This window comes from Xenopus tropicalis, chromosome 9 (genome assembly GCF_000004195.4).
Source record: "Xenopus tropicalis strain Nigerian chromosome 9, UCB_Xtro_10.0, whole genome shotgun sequence".
Classification (NCBI taxonomy): domain Eukaryota; kingdom Metazoa; phylum Chordata; class Amphibia; order Anura; family Pipidae; genus Xenopus; species Xenopus tropicalis.
Genome location: NC_030685.2, coordinates 55,959,958 through 55,982,656, shown reverse-complemented (window position 1 = coordinate 55,982,656; position 22,699 = coordinate 55,959,958). Strand labels below are relative to the sequence as shown.

The 22,699-nt window shown below is 37.2% G+C and overlaps 1 protein-coding gene across 17 annotated transcripts in view; it reads right to left on the bottom strand.

Moving 5' to 3' along the window:
* The window catches only part of map2 (microtubule associated protein 2), a 149,459-nt gene that overhangs the window by 35,913 nt on the left and 90,847 nt on the right, over positions 1-22,699 (bottom strand). For 11 of the 17 annotated variants that reach the window (XR_004220364.1, XM_031892777.1, XM_031892782.1 and 8 more), the window contains 2 exons: positions 18,734-19,017; positions 1,710-1,823 (listed from right to left, as the gene is read on the bottom strand). Coding sequence is in view for 16 of the 17 variants with exons in the window: in XM_031892777.1 (XP_031748637.1) it covers positions 1,710-1,823; positions 18,734-18,995 (376 nt within the window). In the remaining variant the exon portion in view is untranslated. The remainder of the gene's footprint in view (positions 1-1,709; positions 1,824-18,733; positions 19,018-22,699) is intronic. The other 6 variants (XM_031892781.1, XM_012971035.2, XM_031892783.1 and 3 more) reach the window with 1 other exon arrangement.

The following is a 22,699-nucleotide window of genomic DNA, read 5'->3' as shown; positions in this document are numbered from 1 at the left end:
AAAAAAAAAATATATATATATATATTTATGTTCTATCAACTGCATGATAAATATAGGGCATATTCTTTCACACACACAAGTGAGAATTCCAGTTAACAAATCCAGAACAGATAATTTACTTGACTTTTTTGCCATTATGAAAAATGTTAGTATGCAAACTTCAGATTTAGATGCTAAATTTAAAAACATAATTATCTGAAATTGCTTGCCTAAACTGACAAGTAAAGAAAGAGCAGTTCCTCCTCTTTAACCAATGACATTACCACTTGACACTTTAAAGTTGACCAACTGTTAGTCAAGGAAAGCCCTGGAGCTATAAGCACAGGGGCTGCATGACAAGGGATCCGAATGACCAGCAGCAAGAGTTTAGAGATTAGCAGAATCAGATGTAGTTGTAATTAGGTGAGAAGAGAACAGTTAAGGCAGGAGAAAGCTGGGCCAGGGGGCAGAGAGAGAATGGGATGTGAGAATGTGATGGCAGGGAAAGAAGCATTCACTTCCTTATCTTCTGAGCAGGTAGAAACATCCCGCCTGCCCCCCTTTTTGTATATTTTATTATATAATCTATTAATAACTGAATGTAGGTGTTTTCCTGAATGCATTGTTATATTGGGGTTTCTTTAAAGGCTTTCTTTATATCTTCTTTGGTATCTTTATACAGTATAAACTTGTATTTATATATATACTTATATATACTTATTTATATACTGCAAAGCTCAGAAGGGTCAATTAAGGTGTCCCCTTGTCATATTAACACACAATTAAATGTTACTTATAAAACTGAAGTGTCTCTGTATCATAGTCAGAAAACCAGAATGCAAAGAAGGAGAATACATGAAATGAATAGCCACCGCTGGCAATACTTATTCTTGACTTATGGCAACAAAAACAACCAACACTTATTTATACAAATGAGCACACTCATGTTATTTCTATCTACAGATGAAGTAGTGGACAATGCAGACTACCTATTCTAACTCATTTATATTATAACGTTTGCTAAGCAGTTACAAGTTCACAGTATCAGCACATTCCTCTTCTTGTAGGACCCAATATTTATTTAGTGAGCGTGTGCATTCTTCAACAATGTCACAAGGTGTCAGTGTTTCCAATTTCTTTAGGCAAATATTAAGTCAGTGTTGTCAGTAAAATGTACTGACAGTGTTGTCAACTGTTCAACTTAATTACTGATGCTAATTAAATACAATGAATACCATTTAAGGTACAGCATGGTTTTAATGTAACTCTGCACACCACATGTTTAATAAGCATAACCGATTAAAGGTATAGGATGGCAACTTAAGTACATTTATATTCAGTACACCATAAATAAAGAATGAAGAGCATTCTTTATTGAGAATTAATGCTACTTAGCATTTAACTCTTAAACATATAGGGGTCTGCAAGCAATGATATTAAATAAAAAATGCAGACTTGTAGTAGCAGTCTGCAGACTCCTCCACTTGAACTACAACAGATCTGGCTTCCTTTCTGCTGCATATATAAACCCATGCATGTAACCATTCAGTTACATTCCAATTGTCTAATATGCACTAAATTGAAAAACTACTTTTTAAAACAGAAAAGGTCCAGTTGTATAAACAAAGCCACTGTCAATATGTCTAAGGAGATGACATCGAAGTAGGGTACAAAGATTCTATAGCACAGCACAGTCACACCCGCACAACCCCAACTACTCCCTGTGTTACCTAAAGGAAGATCTCCTGGCGGGCCTCTGAGCTGGGCTTCCTTCTCCTGTTCACCTCTCAGGACCGCTACAGCATCAGCAGTTACTACTTGGACTATTCGTGCAGATACCTCCTCTGCCGAAGCATCAAAAAGGGGCAAAACAAGACAAGCAAACAATACAGAATATGTTAATATGCAAGGGTTGGGGCTTTATATACTGAAGCGCTCGCTTAGACTGAAAAACACAGCTTGGGGCATTAATCTATATTCTCTATTTCGAGGAACTATCAGAATTTAGCATCTTTATGAGGTGAGCAAGTTGTTCCCCACCAGCCAGAATTCTTATGTATTGTGATTTAACTGGGGGAAAAAGTATACAAGAGGCAAAGGTATTAACAAAGGAATGCATTATTTGTAGTATTTACACTGTATTTTAAGTAATGAAACATACTGTACGTGACCTCTTGAGCCTACATATATTTCTACATATTTGATTTAACTTAGATGTGCTTTCTTGGTGGAATTTCAATGTTCTATATGACTGGATATGCAATTTTACCACAGATATTGAGCCAGGCCTTGATTTGCAGGGTATAAAATGCTATTGAGGGAGGGTTATAGGCTTAGTGGCATATTTATTAACAAGTCAACAGTCTAGAAATCCCAGTTTTTTTTTCACTTTTACATGATTTTTATAGTTCGCTTCTTGTCTGTTCACCCCATGGTAAACAAGCCTTTTCATAAAAAATGCACAGGCCCTCCAGATTATTTTAATATTTGTCCTTTATTAAGTTCTTTTTATTGTTGATCTGATAAGTTGGTAAGAAAATGAGGGGCAGCGGATAAGAAGCTGTGCTTGGGTGGCATTAGCCATGCATAGGGTTCCCATGTATACTTATAAGAGACCTGATTATCATCCAGTAATGTAGATAAGCAATGCATAAACTGGATATAATTACTTTTGCAGTAGAGTTGGGATGTGGCAATTATGAGGGCAGACAATCCAGGGCAATCACCAACTGGGCATACTGTATGCTAATATCTGGGCTAATAAGGACACACAAATCTCTAATCAGTGATATTGGCAGACAGAGAGACAGAAAGCAACACAGACAGAAATATGTAGGCCCACTTCTTACTTAGCTGTATATTAGGGCAGACAGTTTGTGACAGCAAAACTCTCCAGCTCTAATCATTTAATAGAATAGAGTTCTCTTCCAGCAAACTGTTTGTTTATCCTGGGATATACATGATTCTTAGAAGTTGCTTCATAAATAATGCAACAGACCCCTAAATGCATGCTACTTGGATCTCAGATGATATCAGAGATGTGTAAACACATTAAAGACTTTTTACAGATTTTACAAAAAAAAAAAAAAACAGACACATGCCTCCATGTTTTTTAAACCATTGTACCCTGCCCTGTACTTTTAAGAACTTTCAAGAACAGCCTCAGCCCTTTGTGCTCCACAGTGACATTGCTATAGTGGATACAAAATACAGTACTTAATTGAAAGTACAGTTCCATAAGGAATTTGGCAGTTGTTCTTTCTAGGCAAGTCTCAACACTGCTGAAAGGTCTTATGGTAATAACTAGCTCTGCTCATATATATCTGTTTGTCTCTGTGACAGATCAGCAGCGACGCTCAAATAAAGGTGAAGGAATGCCAAGCTATTACAGTAAGGGAGAAGGTGTGCCAAGCTAATAAATGAGTATTTCCCTTTTCATACCGGGTGATTTCTCCAAGCTAAATTTACTGTATTGTATTTTTCTCTGTGACTAGAAATAGCTTGTTGTCCAAAAACCAGACAGGTAGTAAGTCCCTCTGAACAAAGTCTAGCCCATTATATCCAGCCATAATACAATAATAAGGGACACAAAGTTTTAAGAAAGCAACCATACTCCTGATAATAACACTTTACACGGAACAAAGCATGTTCCACAAATGCCTCACCAGTAGTTCTAAAGGTGGACTGTCCAGTTGCCTTCCAAAGTCTCTGTTTAGTTTGCACCATCGATACACACTAGCTTTGCATTTACAACTTGGGGGCAAACTGAGCTATAACAACAGCTAAATCTGCCAAAGCAATTTGAGTAATATTTGTGTAGGAGTGCTATGTCCAAAAGCTCTCCCTTGACAAAAATAGTATATCCATCATAGCGGAAAAAAGGAGGCTGTCCACAGGGAGTTACACAAAGGAGACCATACACAAAATGTTCTAGGACTAAATACATTTAGTACATTCTCCTTGGCAACCTTCATGGCAGTTATCTTACCAAGAGAAATGCAAATAAATTGCCACTATGTTGCAAAGCATGAAAAGCTTATAAGAGAGTTTATTCGTCAATTTTTACCTAGACGTGAAAATATCTTTTTAAATATAAAATACAGATCATAATTCCGGTGCTTACACCTGTCTGTCAAACATCTCCTTCTGAAACCAAGGGTGGTGCTGCTATATATATATATGCTATATTTACTCATCAGGGGAGGCTTTTCATTAGATATGGGAATGTTGTTGCTGAGATTCACTTGTATTCAACCACAGGAGCTTGGCTACAGATGATGGGTGACTAGGCCTGATACCAATTCATCTCACAATTTTGTAAAGTTATAGGCATTTTACATTCACAAAGATTGTGTTCTCCTGCCAGACAGGCAGTTGGTCATTCCTTTCCACACTTCCATTGTCCAGTGATGGTGACCTCTACCTTTTAGTGACACTTTGCATTGTAATGTTCGGCCAGTGTGCAGCTGTTCCCCTATAAAATAAGCCATATTCCTAACAATTTTTTTTAAAAGTGATGGTTCCAAGGACAGTGAAGAACTCATCAGTATTGTTCCAGAAAACGACATGTACATTTTCAAGGGTTGTACAGATATATTTAGCCATATAATGAACACATTCTTTAGTGACACTTGTATATGAACCACGCTATACAATAGCAGGAAAAATAAAGGGCTTAAAGGAACAGTAACACCAAAAAATGAAAGTGTATAAAAATAATTAATATATTATATACTATTGCTCTGCACTAGTAAAAGTTGTGTGTTTTCTTCATAAACACTACTGCAGTTTATATAAATACCCTGCTGTGTAGCCATGGGGGCAGCCATTTAAATTGAAAAAAGGAGAAAAGGCACAGGTTACTAAGCAGATAACAGATACGTAGCAGATTCCCATTGTATTCTACACAGTTTATCTGGTATCTTCTTATGTAACCAGTGCCTTTTCTCCTTTTTTCAATTTAAATGGCTGCCCCCATGGCTACACAGCAGCTATTTCTATTAACTACAGTAGTCTTTCTGAAGCAAACACACAACTTTTACCAGTGCAGGGCAACAGTACATTATATTTTAATTATTTTAAAACATTTTTATTTTTTAGTGTTACTGTTCCTTTAACAAGAGGCAAAAGTACCCAGACACCATTTAGTAGTTTCCTAAAAAGCAACAATACTTCAGTTATATCACTTTGATGTTCATTTCATCAGACAAGAGAAAAGAGCACTGGGATAGAAACTGTAATTTACTATTAATGACTTTCAAAAAGGGACAAATACTTCTCTACTAATGGATAAGATGTATAAATAGCAGAACGAGAAACTCAGGCTGAAGCTCCAAGGCTCAATTTTTACTTTCTTTTAAGTTTTCCTTGGGTTCATGAAAAGTTCAAGGAAAAGAAAAGTCTGTACCACAAGAACATTAAATCTACCCAAAAAACAATGTTTTTTAAAAGTTCATGCTTGCCTGTATCCCTTCTCCTCTCATTCAGTCTAATTGCATTACTTCCAAATTAGTTTGATTTTTAGTTGCAGTTGCTTCAGTTAACCATACGATTCAAGGAATCCATAACAATAAAGAATGGCTATCTATTAAGTGATATTTCAGCGTTTAGCTTGAAATAAGTCATTATTTTGGAGCTCACATTTGCATGATTATTCAATCAGACCAGACTTTCCCCTGTGGTTATATAGGACACACATCTTTATATTTCTTGCTTGTCCTATAAAACTCCACTCTAATTAGAGTAAAGACACTGACAAGCGGAGACTTGGGATTATTTTGGTACAAAGCCCTTTTGTGGCCATCAAGCAAGGTCTTCTATCATCAAGGATTTGTATTGGTATCCAGTACCATTCTACTTTACAGACATTTGGATACATTTATTAAAATAAATGAAATTAAAAGACGAAAGCCTAATATAATATTTATCCATTTTAAATAACCTCAAGTCGTTAAGAGGAAAATGGCAAAAAAGTGCGACTTTTCATTATTGCTTTGTAGGATCAAACCTTCCATATTAAAGCTTCTGAAGTCAATAAATCAATATTGTAAGATTCTAAGTGCAAAAATAAGCATGAGAACATTAAGCTCCAAGTCACTTGCACAGTTTTTCTTGGGAATCACAAATTTACCCCTGTGTTCTCAATCTGTCAGTGGGAATATATATCAGCAATGTAATACTGGAAATGTGCTGACATTCTGTCACTAACTTTTTTACAGCTCAATTCCCAATCCTTCTTACATCAAGCAGATTGCTGAGCAAATTCTCTTACTGAGGAATGCCTTGACAAATTTTTGGAAATAAATTTGCTCTTGAAAAAATTAAACAAAATATTATTTATTTAGTTTGCTGTCTTTTTAAAGGAGAATTAAAGGTATAATTTTTGTAGGGCACCAAAATGCACCCCCACTAATTATAACTGCTTACCTGATAGCCTGGAATGGTGCTTCTGTTAGCTAAAAACTGCACTGGCTCAGGGTATTTCTGTAGAAGTTTCTTATCGCCCTCTTCCTCTGCTTCTTCCTTCTGGACAGGTGCATGTGTGTACGTGCCTGCCCAGGTCCAGAGAAAACATTACAGAAGGCCCAGTGCAGTTTTCTGCTAAAAGGAGTACCTGCCCTTGGTACCAGGTAAGTGATTATAACATTTGGGCACCCCCAATAATTATACCTTTAGTTCTCCTTTAAGTGTATCTATAAGGGTAATGGCTTTAATCATGTACTTTGATTAGTATGATCATGGGAGGAGGGTGACGTTTGTATTTAGTAAGGTTACTTAACTCCTTTCTTGCCAGGACATTTTGGTCTTGGCCATCTTCATATGTCCCATAAACATAGGGCATGTCAGAGATAAGAAAAATGTAAATTATCCCTGCATAATAGACTGCTGCTGACAAAATGTAAAGAAAGGACATTGTACAGAAGGAACAAACATGGAGCAGCTTCTGTTTCACTGTTTGAGTTCATCTCCCATTATTCTCAGACAAAACTTACTATTTGCCTTTGCCTGAAAGTATCAGGAGATGCATCAACTATGCGGCGATTGATTGATCAAGCCTAGCCTTCCTTTTGTATAGGAAGGAGTCAGGCTAGGCTCGATCAATCGATCGGCGCATAGTTGATGCATCTTCTGATACTTTCCCCGGCATCGCTGTATCGCCTTTGTTCAAATGACAGGAAGTCAAGTTTAACAGGTATTTTCTTCTAAAGCATTCAAAATAACAAATGGTTTTCAGGATAGGGCAATTATTGGGGGGAGGGTAGAATAGATTTTTTTTTGTTAAAAATTTTTAGTGTTACATTTCCTTTAAGAGGTGTAGTTCAACACCAGCTTGGGGCTGGAGGATAAACCCTGGAAGCAGTTAAAGTGGAGAACTGTGTAGTGACATAGCACCCCACCACTTTATAATATGAGATCAGTTAGCATTTCTATACACTATTCAACAGTAGGTACCGGATACAGGCACCGCAAGCACAAGGTGGGTCCATCCCAAGTATATCATATAGTGAGAGACAATGAGTTAAGGCATCTCAGGTGCAGTGTGGGTAATGACTTCCTAGGAACATCATGTAATGAAAAACATTGGGTTTAGGCATGTCAAACCCATAATAATCAGTGAAAACTGTGGGTACTGACATTCCAAGTAAATTATATACCATAAGAGACAGTGTTTAAAGCACAGGGGAAGTGGATTTGACACTTGGATACTTAAAAAAAAAGTATGATAGAATGTTATCAATATGAGAGTAACTTCAAAGAGCAGGGGTACCTGTAATTAATTTGTTGAATTTATTGTATGCAGTTTTTCGCTTGGCAATCCATGCGCACTGCAGATTAGCAGACAGCAGCTGCAGAACAGATACTTCCATTATCTCAGGAACATTTTGCTCTCCATGCTATCCTGCTTTTTTCCCTCTTGCCTCTACTTCTCATATTCTTTGATATCCACTTTCTCTATATTTATTCTGCTTTCCACCATTACTTATGCATTCCAGTTCTATCAATCTTCCCTTCTATCACTTTCTAGTCCCCTTGTAGTTTCCTTTCTACTAACTTTGCATTTCGGTGCCCCTTTTCCCCATGTTTCTGCACTCTAACTTTATGTTTTCCTAACTAGGAATGTCTAATCTATTCTATTGCTTCCTGGCTGATGGGAAAAGGGATAGAAAGGAATTCAAAGCCAAAGCAAAAAGAAAGCTGAGTACCTGGGTGGTGTCCCTATTGCAGATGCGTTTAACTGTTCACGTCAGCAGCTGGGGACTTAATGGAAAAGAATATTCAGGAACTTCAGCTTTTTTCCCCCTGAAGGTTAAAGTCCCAGTCCTGCCGCTAGGTGATTGTCTAGGCTGGAGGAAAGTACACACTTCTTCCTCTACAGCCTAGGCAATTCCATTAAGGTAGAACAGGGACGTACACCTTCAGGGAAAAAACCTACAGTAAAAGCAACTTTTTTCTCTCTTTTTTTTATACCCTTCTCATTATTATTTTTTGTCACCCAGGTTTGGGGAGCTTTAGCATCCCTTAGCTTTATTAAAATTCCACCAATGACTTTAAGAGATTTATCACTGGCGATTAATCTTTCAGTGAGACATCAGCCTAAAAGGATGTGCTGGGGTGATTATGGCCCATATTATGCAGGAACACATTTTTAAGCAATAAGTATTTTGATTACCTTTAAAATCAGGGTCGGACTGGGCCGCCGGCCCAGCGCCGGCCCAGCGGCACAGTCCGAGCTTTGCCGGTGCTCCCCCTACGCCCTGCGGGGGGGTTAGGGGGGCCCCTGGGGGGGGTTAGGGGACGCGGCTGGGGCACCTGCAGGGCCCCTGGGGCGGGAGCCCCAGTGGGCCCTGCACCCCCCAGTCCGACCCTGTTTAAAATAGGGCTCATGCAGTAACATTGGTGCTAAGTTACAGGAGTGCTGCGGCAAACAGCTATAGGCAAATGGCTTTAAACAGTCTGCTACAAGTTAGAAAATTAAAGCAAAGAATTTAGCACCTGTATTTGTAAGCCCCAGTTTCTAATGAGGCATAATCTATAAAGGGAATATCCACACAAAAATTGTATTTTTGCATACTAATACATTTAAAAGTAACTTTTAACTACTCATTTTAATCAGTGTATATTGGAAAGTTGAATGCAATTACATTTTCTTTAATTATGTAAAGCACTATTTTTGGGTGCACATCTTCTTTACAGGTTTTAACAACCCAATGCCAATTTGATGCATCTCAAACTTGTCATAGGCAAAAGATGCAAAAATGATCATAAAGTTTGTAAACAGAAACAAAGCAACTTCATGGACAAATCATTGTAATGATGTATTTTCATAAAATAAAGAGATTACCAGGAAGTAAATAAAGTGTTTAGTTTATTGCTATATACTATACAATCCAACATTAGTCAAAGCCATGTCTTTTCTTGCATTTTTGAACAAAAGAATCAAGAATAATATACAAAAATGGGCTGAGAAATAAGGTTTTAGCATTCTCTCACCAGTTATTTTCTTGGACTTTATTAAATCAGTGATCTGAGACCTTTTTTTTTTATTTTAAGGAAAGCACCTTTTTAAACCTTTTTTTAAACATTAAGAGCAGGCTTAGCAAAATGTTGTTCTCATTGATTTTCTTAAAGGAAAAGTTGCAGCAATTTTCCAACTTTTTTGGACTTGGGTATGTATCATATGAATTTGAATGAAAGAATGAAAGCTCCCAAGAAATGTTTTTCTTGCATTCTACATTGTATTGCAACTACATTGAATAGTGTCAAAGCAAATTCAGAATTCAGAACTCTTGAAAATGGAACTGAAAGACTTTCATCCAAACTAGATTTGATGTGCCCATTGGTATGACTGGTTTCAGCTCCTGATATTTTTAGCTAAAATATACACATAACTGCATATACAAGAATTATACCAATTCCAACAAAAGAAGAAAAGTCCCTATGAGCCCAATGCATTGGACCAATGCTGAACATGCTAAATTGTTAATGTTATATAACAACACTTGTGTGGCCCTTGGGTAGTTTGTTGGTTGTAAAAGTAACATGGGTGGGGGGGGGGGTCAGAGGCCTTTAAGTTGGGTATCCTAGAGATTAACAAATACATGGTTTGGACCCTCAGACTGTTTCAGCTCAAACAGTCTTTGCTACCATATTTTTGGAAGTATAAACATTTAAAGGGAAAATGCTAGGAGTTATGGAACATATATTGCAAGCAAGCATGCCATGTGTGAAATAGAGCAGTTTAAATGCAGTCATTTTGCAATCAGTGAACTCCCAGCTAATTGTGTTTATAATAAGTACCCTCAGCATCATCTGATCTGGTTATGCCTGTGTGGCTTTTTTATAGCAGCTGCTGACAATTCTCAGCATGCCTTGCGTTAGAACTAGCGTAATAACTGGGAAAAGTTTTTAGAATTAAAATAATTAGGTAACAAAATTAACAGTAAAAACTTGCTTTTATTATTGGGACCAAGCCTGAACATGTGCTATTTTATTCACTAGCATTAGTAAAGTGAGTGCATTGGTAAAGTGAGTGTGTGAATTCAGATTTATGAGTGTCACTTCAAAGGGGAACTAAAAGAGAATCCGTCACTCTATGAAATAACTAAAAAGATACATCTGTCATGTTAATCAAGCAGAACAAACATTACTGCCACCAAATAAATGCATCAAAGCTTGCTTTCTACCCAAAATCATTGCAAACAGGCAGGTTCCGTTTTGTAGACATTATTATCAAGGAAAGCTTCCCCTTAATCTCACGTGTGCACCAGAAAGAAGGACCTGACACAGGTTCCAAAGCACAGGCTATGTAAGATTACATATAGTGAGGAGTGAGGGGGAATGGTGGGAAAGTAGGTGTGAGATCCTTTACGTAATTACATGATGGTACGAGTGTGAGCGTGGCTTGTGGTGGGACCTGTGGGGCTACAGCTACACTTCTACCCTCCTGTTATATAAAATGTTACAAAGCTAATAGCCTAAACCTGCCATTGTACAAGCAGTTCAGCTCAGTCACACAGCAGATACTTAACTTTAGCCTTTACCTATCAGCTTAGTTTTAGTTTAAGAAAGTGCTGAAGGAGAGAGTGTTACCCATTTGTAAATAAATTCTATTTTGGTCTAAAACAACAGCAGGGAGGCTGTAGATTAAGAATTAATGCTCTAATCCAATTAAATGCTGAAAAGTGATGATTTGAATTTGATGCAATAAATCCCCAAGCATTAAATAGCTGATGCTAAACTCTATTTTAAAACACATAAATAAATAATGATGATAGGTAATGTTTATGTCATGCTGTGATTTAGCGTTTTTACAGCAGTTACAAGTGGGGCTGCTTTGGATATAAAAATATAAAAACGGCACTTGCAAATGTAAGTCCAAGGATATAATTATCATCAGAGCTGCACAGTCAAAACATGCCTAGTTTTGGCAAGCAGGGTGCAGTATGTTTCCAAGGCAACTGCGCAACTGGTTCCAAGCTGGCCCTCACCCAGGCAAACCAGATCTGCAGAAGTCCATTTTTTTTGTACACAAAATAAACGAATCCTTATTGAACTGGATTCCAAACCAAAATGAATTTGATATACTGTAAAGAAGTCAAGCATCAGAAATAACCAAGATGGCCTTAGTAAGAGCAAAATATGACTGTGATGATACTGTTCCAACCACACTTCCTGTGGTGTTGAAACATTAAGTTTTATACACATCATTTTACACTTGTCACAACATTATTGGAATATGCTAAATCTAGAATGGACTCCCCCTTAGTCTGGGTAAAAAATTATATACAAAAAAAAAAAAAAAATACAGAAATACAGACCTTTCTAATTTTGTTATCTCCTTGTAATGGATTATATTTGTGGTTGTGATGCAGACTGCTGGTTCACAACATTGACAAATATGATGTTATTTGGAATGCAATATTTCACACAGTTTTTTATGCATTAATAAATACACCTTTCAAAGTTAATCAACTTAGTCTTCCATTTGCTTTACTTATTACATGTTTTTTTCTATCAAAACAGTTGTATATACTGTATAGGAAGGCACAGATGATAAATAAAAAATAAATGCACCAATAAATGAATCCCCCAAGCCTGCTGCTGGATACTTATGACTAAATCTAGCAGCCGAGTTGAGGGGAGGTGGGGGCATTGTTATTTAGAAATTAAAGATAATGGACAAGTTATATCTATTATCAATTAAATAAGCTTTATATTTTAAATTATTCCTAAATATATTTTGCTGCACCACTGCTCCCATATTGCAAATAATGGAAGTGGAAATAAACACTGACCTTATTTTATATTTATTCCTATGTATTCTGCTGATTTTAGCATGGTAAAGTCTAAAGCGTCATATACAAAAAATAATTTACTGAACTTAAAGAAAATTAATTTAGCACCATCTCTGAGAAAAAAAAACAAATGAATAAGTTTTATATACAGTACATATTGTATCATGGAATACAACACACCTTCACTATAATATAGGCTTCACTCAATTACCTCAGATTGCTATGAACAGCATCTCATGACACACAAAATAAATTGCAATAGCTTCTGCTCTGTACTTTTTATTGTATATTTTCCCCTAATGCATTAATAATAACTGCCTTTTTACCTTTTGCACCAATATGTATTCAAAAGTCACCTTCTTTTCTGCTAGTCATGCCAAGAATGCTTCAAACCAGGGCCGCTCCTGCCATGAGGAAAGGTGAGAGCCTTGCCTCAGGCAACAAGGAGCAGATAGTTACTGGGGGCACCAAAAATCCCCTCTGGTAACTTTAAGAGCCGAATTTTCATTTTTTGAAATGGAAATTTGTCTCTTCTATGCGATGAACGTAATGACGCTCTCTGCACTAGCCATGCGGCCCCCCAGGACCCGCTCCATAGTGGAAGAGGTATGCATAGTAGTATATACTGCTGTATACATATATACTGTATGACTATCAAGATTTTCATTCATCCAGGTCATGGTATATCTTGTATAAGTAAAACTAGAGCAACTGGACTTGCTAAGTAATCATTGAAGATGGTTTTACTACTCATCTGAGCAGCTTCTTCAGTTCAACTGATCTGGCAAAATATACAGTGCATGACCAAAAGAATGGTATTATTTGAAAGCCCTACTAAATCAACAATGAGTCTAGAATATTAGGGAATCAGAGATAAATATATACGGCATGTATAATTATTAAAACCATATACTGCAGTGAACAGCAGCAACCCATAATGTATGTTTCTTTATCTCATGTGGCAACAGTAATGCATTCTGGCATTTTGTAATTCTTCAGCACCTTCCACATTTTGCACAGATTGAATACAGGCATCAGTCATTGAACACCATGTGCTTAAAACCGCAATATGTCACACAGCAATGGAGACAGTGAATTCACAGATCCTTTGGAAAAAACTTCATGCAGTATATGACAGCACCCCAAACAATATATTCTAGGGGGTTGAGAACTCGCTTGAAAAGGAAAGCAATTTTATAGGGAAGATGAGGCACATGATTGTCTACTATTATGTTGTCACTTGTGTGAAGTATGTGCCCTCTATTCGGGAGAAAGACTTAGCAGCACTGGTCCAGTTAATTATGAAGCTTTGTGAGCCTTGCTCATCGTCTCTTTCTCTGATGCAACAGAGACATTGTTATAATGTGCTTAACTGTCCAGCTGAGCCCGCGTCCCATTATTATACTCCTACTGCAAGAAAAGACCACTGCTCTGCAGAAGGTTGTCATGACAACAGATCAGCAAAGCATCTGGGTTTGGGCAACAAATCAGACCTTAATCTTATTGCTTCATCCTCAATCAATTTCCCACTAACACTGCAGGAAATGGTTTAATTACGAATACAGGCAGGTCTAGCTTGTTAAAAACCTAAATTGTTTTATGATGCAAAAGAATCAAAAATGTTATTAAATGGTTTATAGAATTAGTGTATGTATGTATGTATATGTATGTATATCTTTATTTATAAAGCGCTACTTATGTATGCAGCGCTGTACAGTAGAATACATTAATACAAACAGGGGGTTAAAGATAATGGATAAATACAAAGTACAACAATAAATACAAATAAATACAAGGTACAGTTGCAATAAGAGTCAGAAACACAAGATGAAGGAGGTCCCTGCCCCGTAGAGCTTACAATCTATATGGGAGGGGTAACTAACAGACACAAATGGGCAAATGTAAGTGCTGTAGGTCACAGTGGGTGACACTACAATATAAGTGCCAGTTCCCAGATCAGGTGCTGGGTGAGTGCTCAATCATCCCAGACTGAATGCATGCGATATGGGTTCAGACATTAAAAACCAAAAATTTATAGTGCCAAAAGAAAAGACTGGGCAGAGTGCTTCAAAACAGAAGCTTTGCTCTACTCTGCATGGGGAAAAGGGGAAAGGACAAAGCAGAAGAGAAGAGTAGAAAAGAGAAAAGAAAACAGGGGTTGGACATACAACCACATTTATTATATGAGCAAAATTCACTTGCATTATAAGCACGCACAGCTTTTGTGAACATAAAAAGAATAGATTTCCCAGGCGACATCTAGATATACCTCCAATCTCTTGTTCCTATGCCAACCTGAACTCTGTGTTCATTGAAATACTATTGCATTGCTATTTCACTGCAACCCTTCTTGTTGTTTGTGCTTAAAAAAAACACAAAAATTGGGTTTTCTAAAATTATGATTAACCATGTGAATGCCAGAGTGCACTATTTGCCAGAGTGCACTATTTGTATCCATTAATGTGAGACCTAGAAAATGTGCATTTAAATACAAACAAACTAATAAGATTATACTACCACCAATTTGAATTTATGCTAGCTGTTACTAGGTACAATCATTTAATGTTATCACATACCTGTATAAATACAATTTTTATATAGTATGTGACCATGCACATGTTATTGGGTCCATACTCACACAGATCTAGTTATTCCGTGAGTGATTTTGGTAACCAAAGAACACATTATACTCAATTTGATCACCAGATGTGTAGCCAGTCCCACCAAAATCTGCAAACAAATGCCTTTTCTCTAGAAACCTGATCATTTCTGACTTATACATTATCCCACAGACCACTACTTGAAGATTTTACCTGAAACTAACCAGTCATCAGAAAACAAATAGAGAAGATACCTATGTAATATGGTAGTTAGGTACACTTGCAAAATATGAACAGTAATGAGAGCAATATTGGTGTAAAAATGTTTTTTTAAACACAAGAAGCTTTTCCCAGTACAATGACAAAACATTCCCCTTGGTTTATTTATTTTGTTTGTAGACAACACTTTGAATGTATTTTTTGCTGTCTCTCCCTCGTTTAGCTTCTAAATTGTTATCAGTTCTTATAGTCAACAATAGGGATTAAATTATTATTAATCCTTAATAAAAAAAAAGGTACCTAAGTTAATCTTTTTATTTCTGAATAGGTTCCTAATTCTTTATATCTATATATCTATCTATGTCTATCTATCCCTCTATTATGCAAAGGACCAGCACTCAGAGGACATCAGAGAAAAGCCAGCTGGATTTTTCTGACATCCTGTGAGAGCTGGCACACTAGCAATTGCTGAACTACTTCACGGCATCCAGGCAATTTATACTAATCCTTCAAAGTATGTTGATGACTTATTTCCCACACAGAACATTGGTAGGATCTCTCCACTTTTAAGTTAAGAAAATAAATAAAAATAGAATACTAGAATTTAAACAAGATGGGCTGTTTGGGGTGACACAATATTGCTGCTTTAATTGTGCAGCAAATTGTAATATTGTTACTATTATATTGCATTATCACTGTATTTCTCCCTCCCCTTCCCAACCCCCCTTTTCATCATGTTTTTGCCCACAATGCACATGCCCACTGGGCATTCAAAAACACAAAATCACCCCTACCTTCCCTCTCGGCACTGAACAGGAGTTTGCTTAAAAATGCCAGTAGTGAAGCTAAAAACACCCTGTTGTGTATAATTATGCAACATTTACCTAAAAAGTAGCTTTTATTATTTATGTTACAGCTGTTTATATAATATTAATATTATAAATTAAATATAAAAAGTAAAAATTGCTTTGCCCACCAAAAAATTGTTTAATAGCAAAAATAAAGAAAATAAAAAAATAGAAAATAAAAGCAATTTTTCAAAGCCACATACAAAGAAACTTTCCCAACTAAATTATAAAGCAAGAGCCTCAAATATTTCAATTTGTGAGTATGAGCCCATAGGGGAAAAATGGTTAGGTAGAGGGCAAACATTATCAAACACTATATTGCAAACTATAATAAATATTGCATATTCCTCTTTAAATCTCTAATTCTGTTTCAAAAGTAAATGCTTGTATCTGTAAATGTTTTGATGTAAATTGTCATAAAAGGCAGCATTTTAAATTGTGTTCCTGGAGATCAGGACAATATTTAAGACTGACTCTGAGCTACATTACCCATTTTGTGAAAAAATCCTTTTTCTTACCAGTCACCCTGAACTGATACGACAATTGCCACCAACAAATTTCAAATTACCAAACGGTACCCTAACATCCTTGCACCTAGCATATTGCAACCCCTCCAGCCAAATATTTGAAGAAAATGTATAAGAGCACCAATGGTGACCTTTTCATACTTCAGAGAATTCCAGCAATGTAGTTTAAAGCCTCTGGCAGTGAACTCATTTGAACAATTCATCTACTGCAGTCTCAGTGAGCTTCATAATATGGTAGCACCGGAGAATTAGGCAGCTGTGTCTAAATTAGAGTGTATACTGTACATAGAGAGTAAATATAGATTTTTAAATACCTCCATGAGGCTCCCACGACACATCAAGAGGGGTCATTTACTATATCCCAGGACACAAGTGCTAGAGTGCTATGGGGCAGGAGTGCATACCTCTTGGATCGAGCACTGCCTAACACAGGAAGCACTTGATTTAAAGGGCAAACCAAAGGTCTCTATACTTTGGAAAGGAGTGCAGAGACATGTGGCCATTCCTCAAATGTACTTTCCAGTATGCAATGTATGTAAAAAAATTGATTTTTTTTGCACTGTGAATACTGCGTGGTGCATAGTAAATGGCTCCAATAGTGTTTTAATGGCCATGTTTTTCTTAAAGAATACATAAATATTTTGCATCTGTTTCTAGTGGAGGAGTGTTATGACAAAATTACCTGTTAAAACTTAATTCAAATGTTTGTTCTGGTTTATCTAAAATGTTATTATTCTGCTTGCACATCCTTTAAAGACATTTACTGTTGCAATTGTGTAAATTCATTAAGTGGCATAATGGGAGTGGGGAAGACCTGGTGGAGGGCCTGGAACCATGGTCCATCATATGTATATGCAAAAATTAAGGAGGGGGAGTGGGGGTTCTGTGTGTTGTGATGGAAAAGTGCCAGTCCTAAAAAGTTTTGTTTTGTTTTTTTGCCAGGAGGCAAGAGGTAGTGGATTTACATGTCTAAATGAAATATTGCTTAGGGTCTAGTAAGGCAATTATGAGCTATAACCCAGGAATTTTTAGCCAGAGGGAAGTAGAGGTAGTATTTTAAATATACTATAACAATCTCCTATGAAAACACTAAATATTACTATTATTTATTTCTAAACCAAAACATGGTTTCCACCAAGCTACACTACTATAGCAAAACATATTATTTTGTTGGCACAATTTTTGCACTGATCATATATCATATATAATATCATATATCAGGGGGCTCAAACTCAATTTACCTGGGGGCCGCAGGAGGCAAAGTCAGGATGAGGCTGGGCCGCATAAGGGATTTCACAAAAAATTGGCTTTCAAGGAATAATGCAAGGCACGGCAGGCGGGAGCTGCTGATTGCGGAAATGACGTTATGCCATCATAACAGTTATTATGGGAAGACGTTCTGTGTGCAGAAATTAGCTCCTTAGCAGCTAATTGTGCACACAGAACGTCTTCCCATAATAACTGTTTTGATGGCATAACGTCATTTCCGCAATCAGCAGCTCCCGCCCGCCGTGCTTTGCATTATCCCTTGAATCGCAATAAAAATCGCGATCCATTCATTGCTTTTGAGAAGGCGTTGGTGCGGGCCACAAAATACTGTACAGAGGGCCGCAAATGGCCCACGGGCCGCGAGTTTGAGACCCCTGTCATATATCATAGATCATATATCATAGATCATATATCATATAGCTATTAAGTTCCATACTATTGTACTGCTAAATTTTACATTTATGAGCTGTTTTATATGGCTGGGCAATTACAGTCTTCATTTTAAGTAGTTTTTTTCCCTGATACCATATGTGTTTGTGATCCTAAGGGCTGTGACACACGGGAGATTAGTCGCCGCGTGACAAATCTCCCTTGTCACGGGCCACTAATCTCCTTGATATGCCATCCCACCGGCTAGAATGTAAGCTGCCGGTGGGATGGCAGCAGTTTGGAAGAGGTATATGTTAGGGCCAGAATAAAAAAATAAAGAATACAAGTAAAGTAAGAATAATTGTTAAAAACACAGCTAGCATTTTGAGTTGCAGAAAAGAATATGAAAGCTAATAAATCAAAAACTATCTGAAATAAAATATGAAGATCTATTTTAAGAAGATCAACTACTATCATTTTATAGGGTAGGTCCATTTACAACATACTAAAAATTAATTAAAAGGTAAACTTCCATTTAACAATGATAATGTTTTAGAGCATTTACATAAGTAATACTTTCATCTGGGAATATATATATAGTATCCCAGTGGGATAAAAGTTATTACCTGCAGTTTCTGAGTCTGCTGATGGCATTTCTCCATTGATGCCATTCTCTTTACCAGTGGAATGAGAGGCCTGCAGATCCCGTTCCCCATATGCTCTTTCCTCAGCCTCTCGGAAAGGAATTCCATTGGAGCTGTGGACCAGTCCCTCCCCTGCTCCCCCTTGTTCCTTCATATCTGTGGCATGTGGGAGAGGTGAGGCCTCACTAAGCTGCCCAGGTGCCCAGTGGGTGGCCTTGGGCTCATCCTGCCTATTGTCGGTCATACTTCCTTGTCCACCAAAAGACCTGAAAAAGTAAGAAAAAGGCAAGGTAAGGAGAATACTGTTACGGCTGTTTAAGACTTTAACATAAAAACCTTTTGTCAGAGTGATTATATTTTTGCCAAAAATGATGTCAGGGCTGTCAAGGCCGCTTCAGTCTGCTCCCTGGATGCAGGCCAGGACTGGCAAACTGTTGGTTCTGGCAAATGCCAGAGGGGCTGCTGTAAGATGCCATAGCCAGTCACTATTTATTAGGCCTGTGGGAGCAGTTTAGGTCTTTGTGTACTTGGAATGCCAGGGCCTATTTTAAATCCAAGTCCAGATCTGCTTGGGTGCTACAGTATGGAGGACTGAGAAATAATATTCTATTTATAATACTGAGGTAATCGACTTATGTGTGGAGATATAGAAATGGCTTCCTAATATCCCTGTGGTCAACTATTTACAACTTTATAGCCATATATACAAACTTGTAGACAGCCTATTTCAATCTCCTTACTGCAACTGAATACAAGATATTGGAACATGGTTTCTGAGGGGTAGGGCTTGGAGAACATTAAAGCAGAGAGTGAGAAGTATTAAGGAGCCAAAGAACTCCTCACAATGCAATACATGCAGTGAAACCGAGTAATCCAAATGACACTAACAAAATATGGTTATAGGTTACAATCTTGTATTATTGCCAAGTGGCAACACAGAAATATTTTACAAATCAACTGGTTGTAGTTGCACTTGTAACTAAAAATAATTGTTTCTGAGATCTGGGTTTTTTCAGATATTTTATTTATTTTATTTTTATTACGTGCAACAAGTTTGCAAGTTTGGCCTTTTTTTCTCATTCCAAATACATTGAAGTCCATGTATGTTTTTTCTCGTAATAAACGAGAAGGCCCTTGGTGTCCCAGTCCCAGTCCGGCTATTTTTGTTCCACTGTAATTTGCTCCTTACAGACTGTTTTATAAGTAGTAAACGTTCCCATCTTTGATAAACAGCCTGCAATCAGTCGAAAAACTGGGCTGGTGATCTGGTGAAAGAGCGCTATTGTGTGACAAAATAAGAGAAAGCAGTACTGTGGAGGAAATAAGAATGAAAGTTGCTCAAATTAGGTTTGCTCTTTATTACCCCATTAAGGGAATTTAACCTCTGCGACCTATGCTTAAACAATATTAAATGGTCCTTTAATTATAGACTAGAAAATAGCTTGAAGTCAGAGTCTTTCATTATACATTATTTTATGACTTTCAATAAAATGGATAACAATTAAGACAGTGTGACCACTTTTAACAAGTTATGGTAAACAAACTGCCTATAGATTTATTACAGTTCAAAAAGAAGCCTTTTGAACTCAGTAAATGCCCTTTGTGATAAGCACTAAAAAGATCTGCAGAAGAGTCAGATATTTTGCTTCATGTCCTGCTGAACTGCCATAATGACCTTTCTAGGTTAACACAAAATTAAAAGCTACATGTAAAAACTACATGATAAAAATAATTGTTCTGAATATTAGCTGCAGTGGCATACTCTGGGGTAGTTCCCCTGCAAAAAACCTTTGAAGGTGTCCGATGTAGAGTAACAAACCCTACCCAGCTCCCTTGCCTTCGCTCTAATCAAGGGGGGAGCCGCAGGTGTCTTGGCTCCAAAACAGAGTGCAGAAACCTGCGCCAATTCTGCAGCTGCATTTGCCCCTGTTTTTTTGCACTTAGCCCACTGCCCTGATGGTTGTCTGGTTCTAATTCAAACTCCTATTCAACATATAATGGTGGAAATGAATATGCTTACAGTAACCTAAGGCTAGACAGGGCTAGGTCATTATATAACAGTCTGGTGCGATAGAAAAGCACATTTACAGAAATCAGGTCAATTTTTACATTCTGTTTAATCGCTACTGCTGACTACTTGCTTCTGCTGAGCATATGACACCTGCAGGGATGATCTTTCTGGAATGATACAGTAGGCTACACATCATTGGATTCATTCTGTCTTGCCAAGGCTACTGTCTGTGATAATGAAAAACTATAAGGATCAGCATCCTTTCTGATTTCAACTGAATGTGTTCTAGCAAAATATACTTGAAAAAAACATGGATTTAGTTATTAATATTGAAAAATAAAATGGCCACAGTGTACCTTAATAATTAGTAAAGGCAGATCTTGTGTTTTCAGAAATCATAGCTGACAACACCAGCTGCTGTAAAGGTCTGAATTTACACAGGAAGGATGTAATACTTTTAGCTGGACAGTAAATTAATCATCTTTTGCCAGAAATCAACTATGTCACAAGTCTGTGTCCATCCCGGAAGGCTACTGAGACACAATCTATATAACGATTAACAAACCCTGCCCTTATTTAAATGTATCTAACTTATACCAGGAAGAATATGACCTATTACAGATGGTAGATAATCTGGTCACTCTAAGGGGCACAGATTTGGAGAATATAGGCAACAAAATGTAAGAATATCTATAATGTACAATACATTATAAGGTTCATTTACAACAACAGTTGTGGTTGTGCTAAAACGTATGCATTAGTTATGTAAATCAGTCCCATACAATAAAGGTACTTGAATCCGAACATGTCCGTTGAGGGTTGGACTGGGCAAGTGGTCCCTCTGCACACCTGCCTCGCCCAAATGGGGTGAAGTTAAGTACAAGGTATGCATGCTCAGCGGAGAATGGGAGGGCATCGTACAATATGTGTACGGTATTTGGGGTAGTAAATCACACTCTTTATCTCCAGAACCTCCAGAAAGCTCTCTTTCATGATCTCCTATTCATCCAAGCAACACAAAACAAATATACTATACCATATAAATGTGAGGCAGAATGTGATACCTTTAGGCTAATGTCACACCAGGCGTAGGGCATATATTTTCAGCAAACGAAAAAACCTGTGCCTTCACCCAAATGAATGAGGTACGCTTGGGTGAAGGAACATGTAGCCGATATCCGCATAAAAACGCAAGACTTTGCATTCTCTCGTGTTTTTATGCGTATTTCAGCTACATGTGCCTGCACCTGAGCGTATCTCATTCATTCAGGTGCAGGCACAGGTAGGAAGCGTATGGCAGTATTTTCGGCAAGCGCCCTATGCCTGGTGTGACATTAGACTTAAACTAAAGATTACGTTCTTGAGCTCCTTTTTGCTTTACAAACAATCTCAAATATATATTCTATTTTATGACCAATGGCATCTAAGGGTTCTACTACACACCTGTTGGTGCCTGCACATTTACTGCCAATGGTCATTATGAAAATAATTGCACTAAAATCTCAATGTCTCAGAGAGCTGAAACTTTGTATTTGTTGTAAAGTGAGCAAAATATTATTTTATAACTTGTTTTGTGAAAATGTACCCAGCCTAGCGTTAAGTAGGCCTTTAATAACATTTCATACCTGAAATATTCTGATTTCCTTTCATTTATACAAATCATCATTGCAGAATACAGGTGTTTGTTGGAAAATGTTATCTGTTATAATTATATCAGTTTACTCCAACTGGCTACAAAATGCAGCTTATTTCATAGCTCAGTGATTCAGATTCTGCAATACAGTCTCAATGTGATCAAGTATTTAAGGGCCAGTAACACCAGGCAATGAAAATGTTATAAATGCATGTACACATAATGTTCAGCCTTTTAATGTTAGACTGAATTATTTATATTTCAAATTGTTTCTAGACAGCATGTTATTTAATTTAGAAAGACC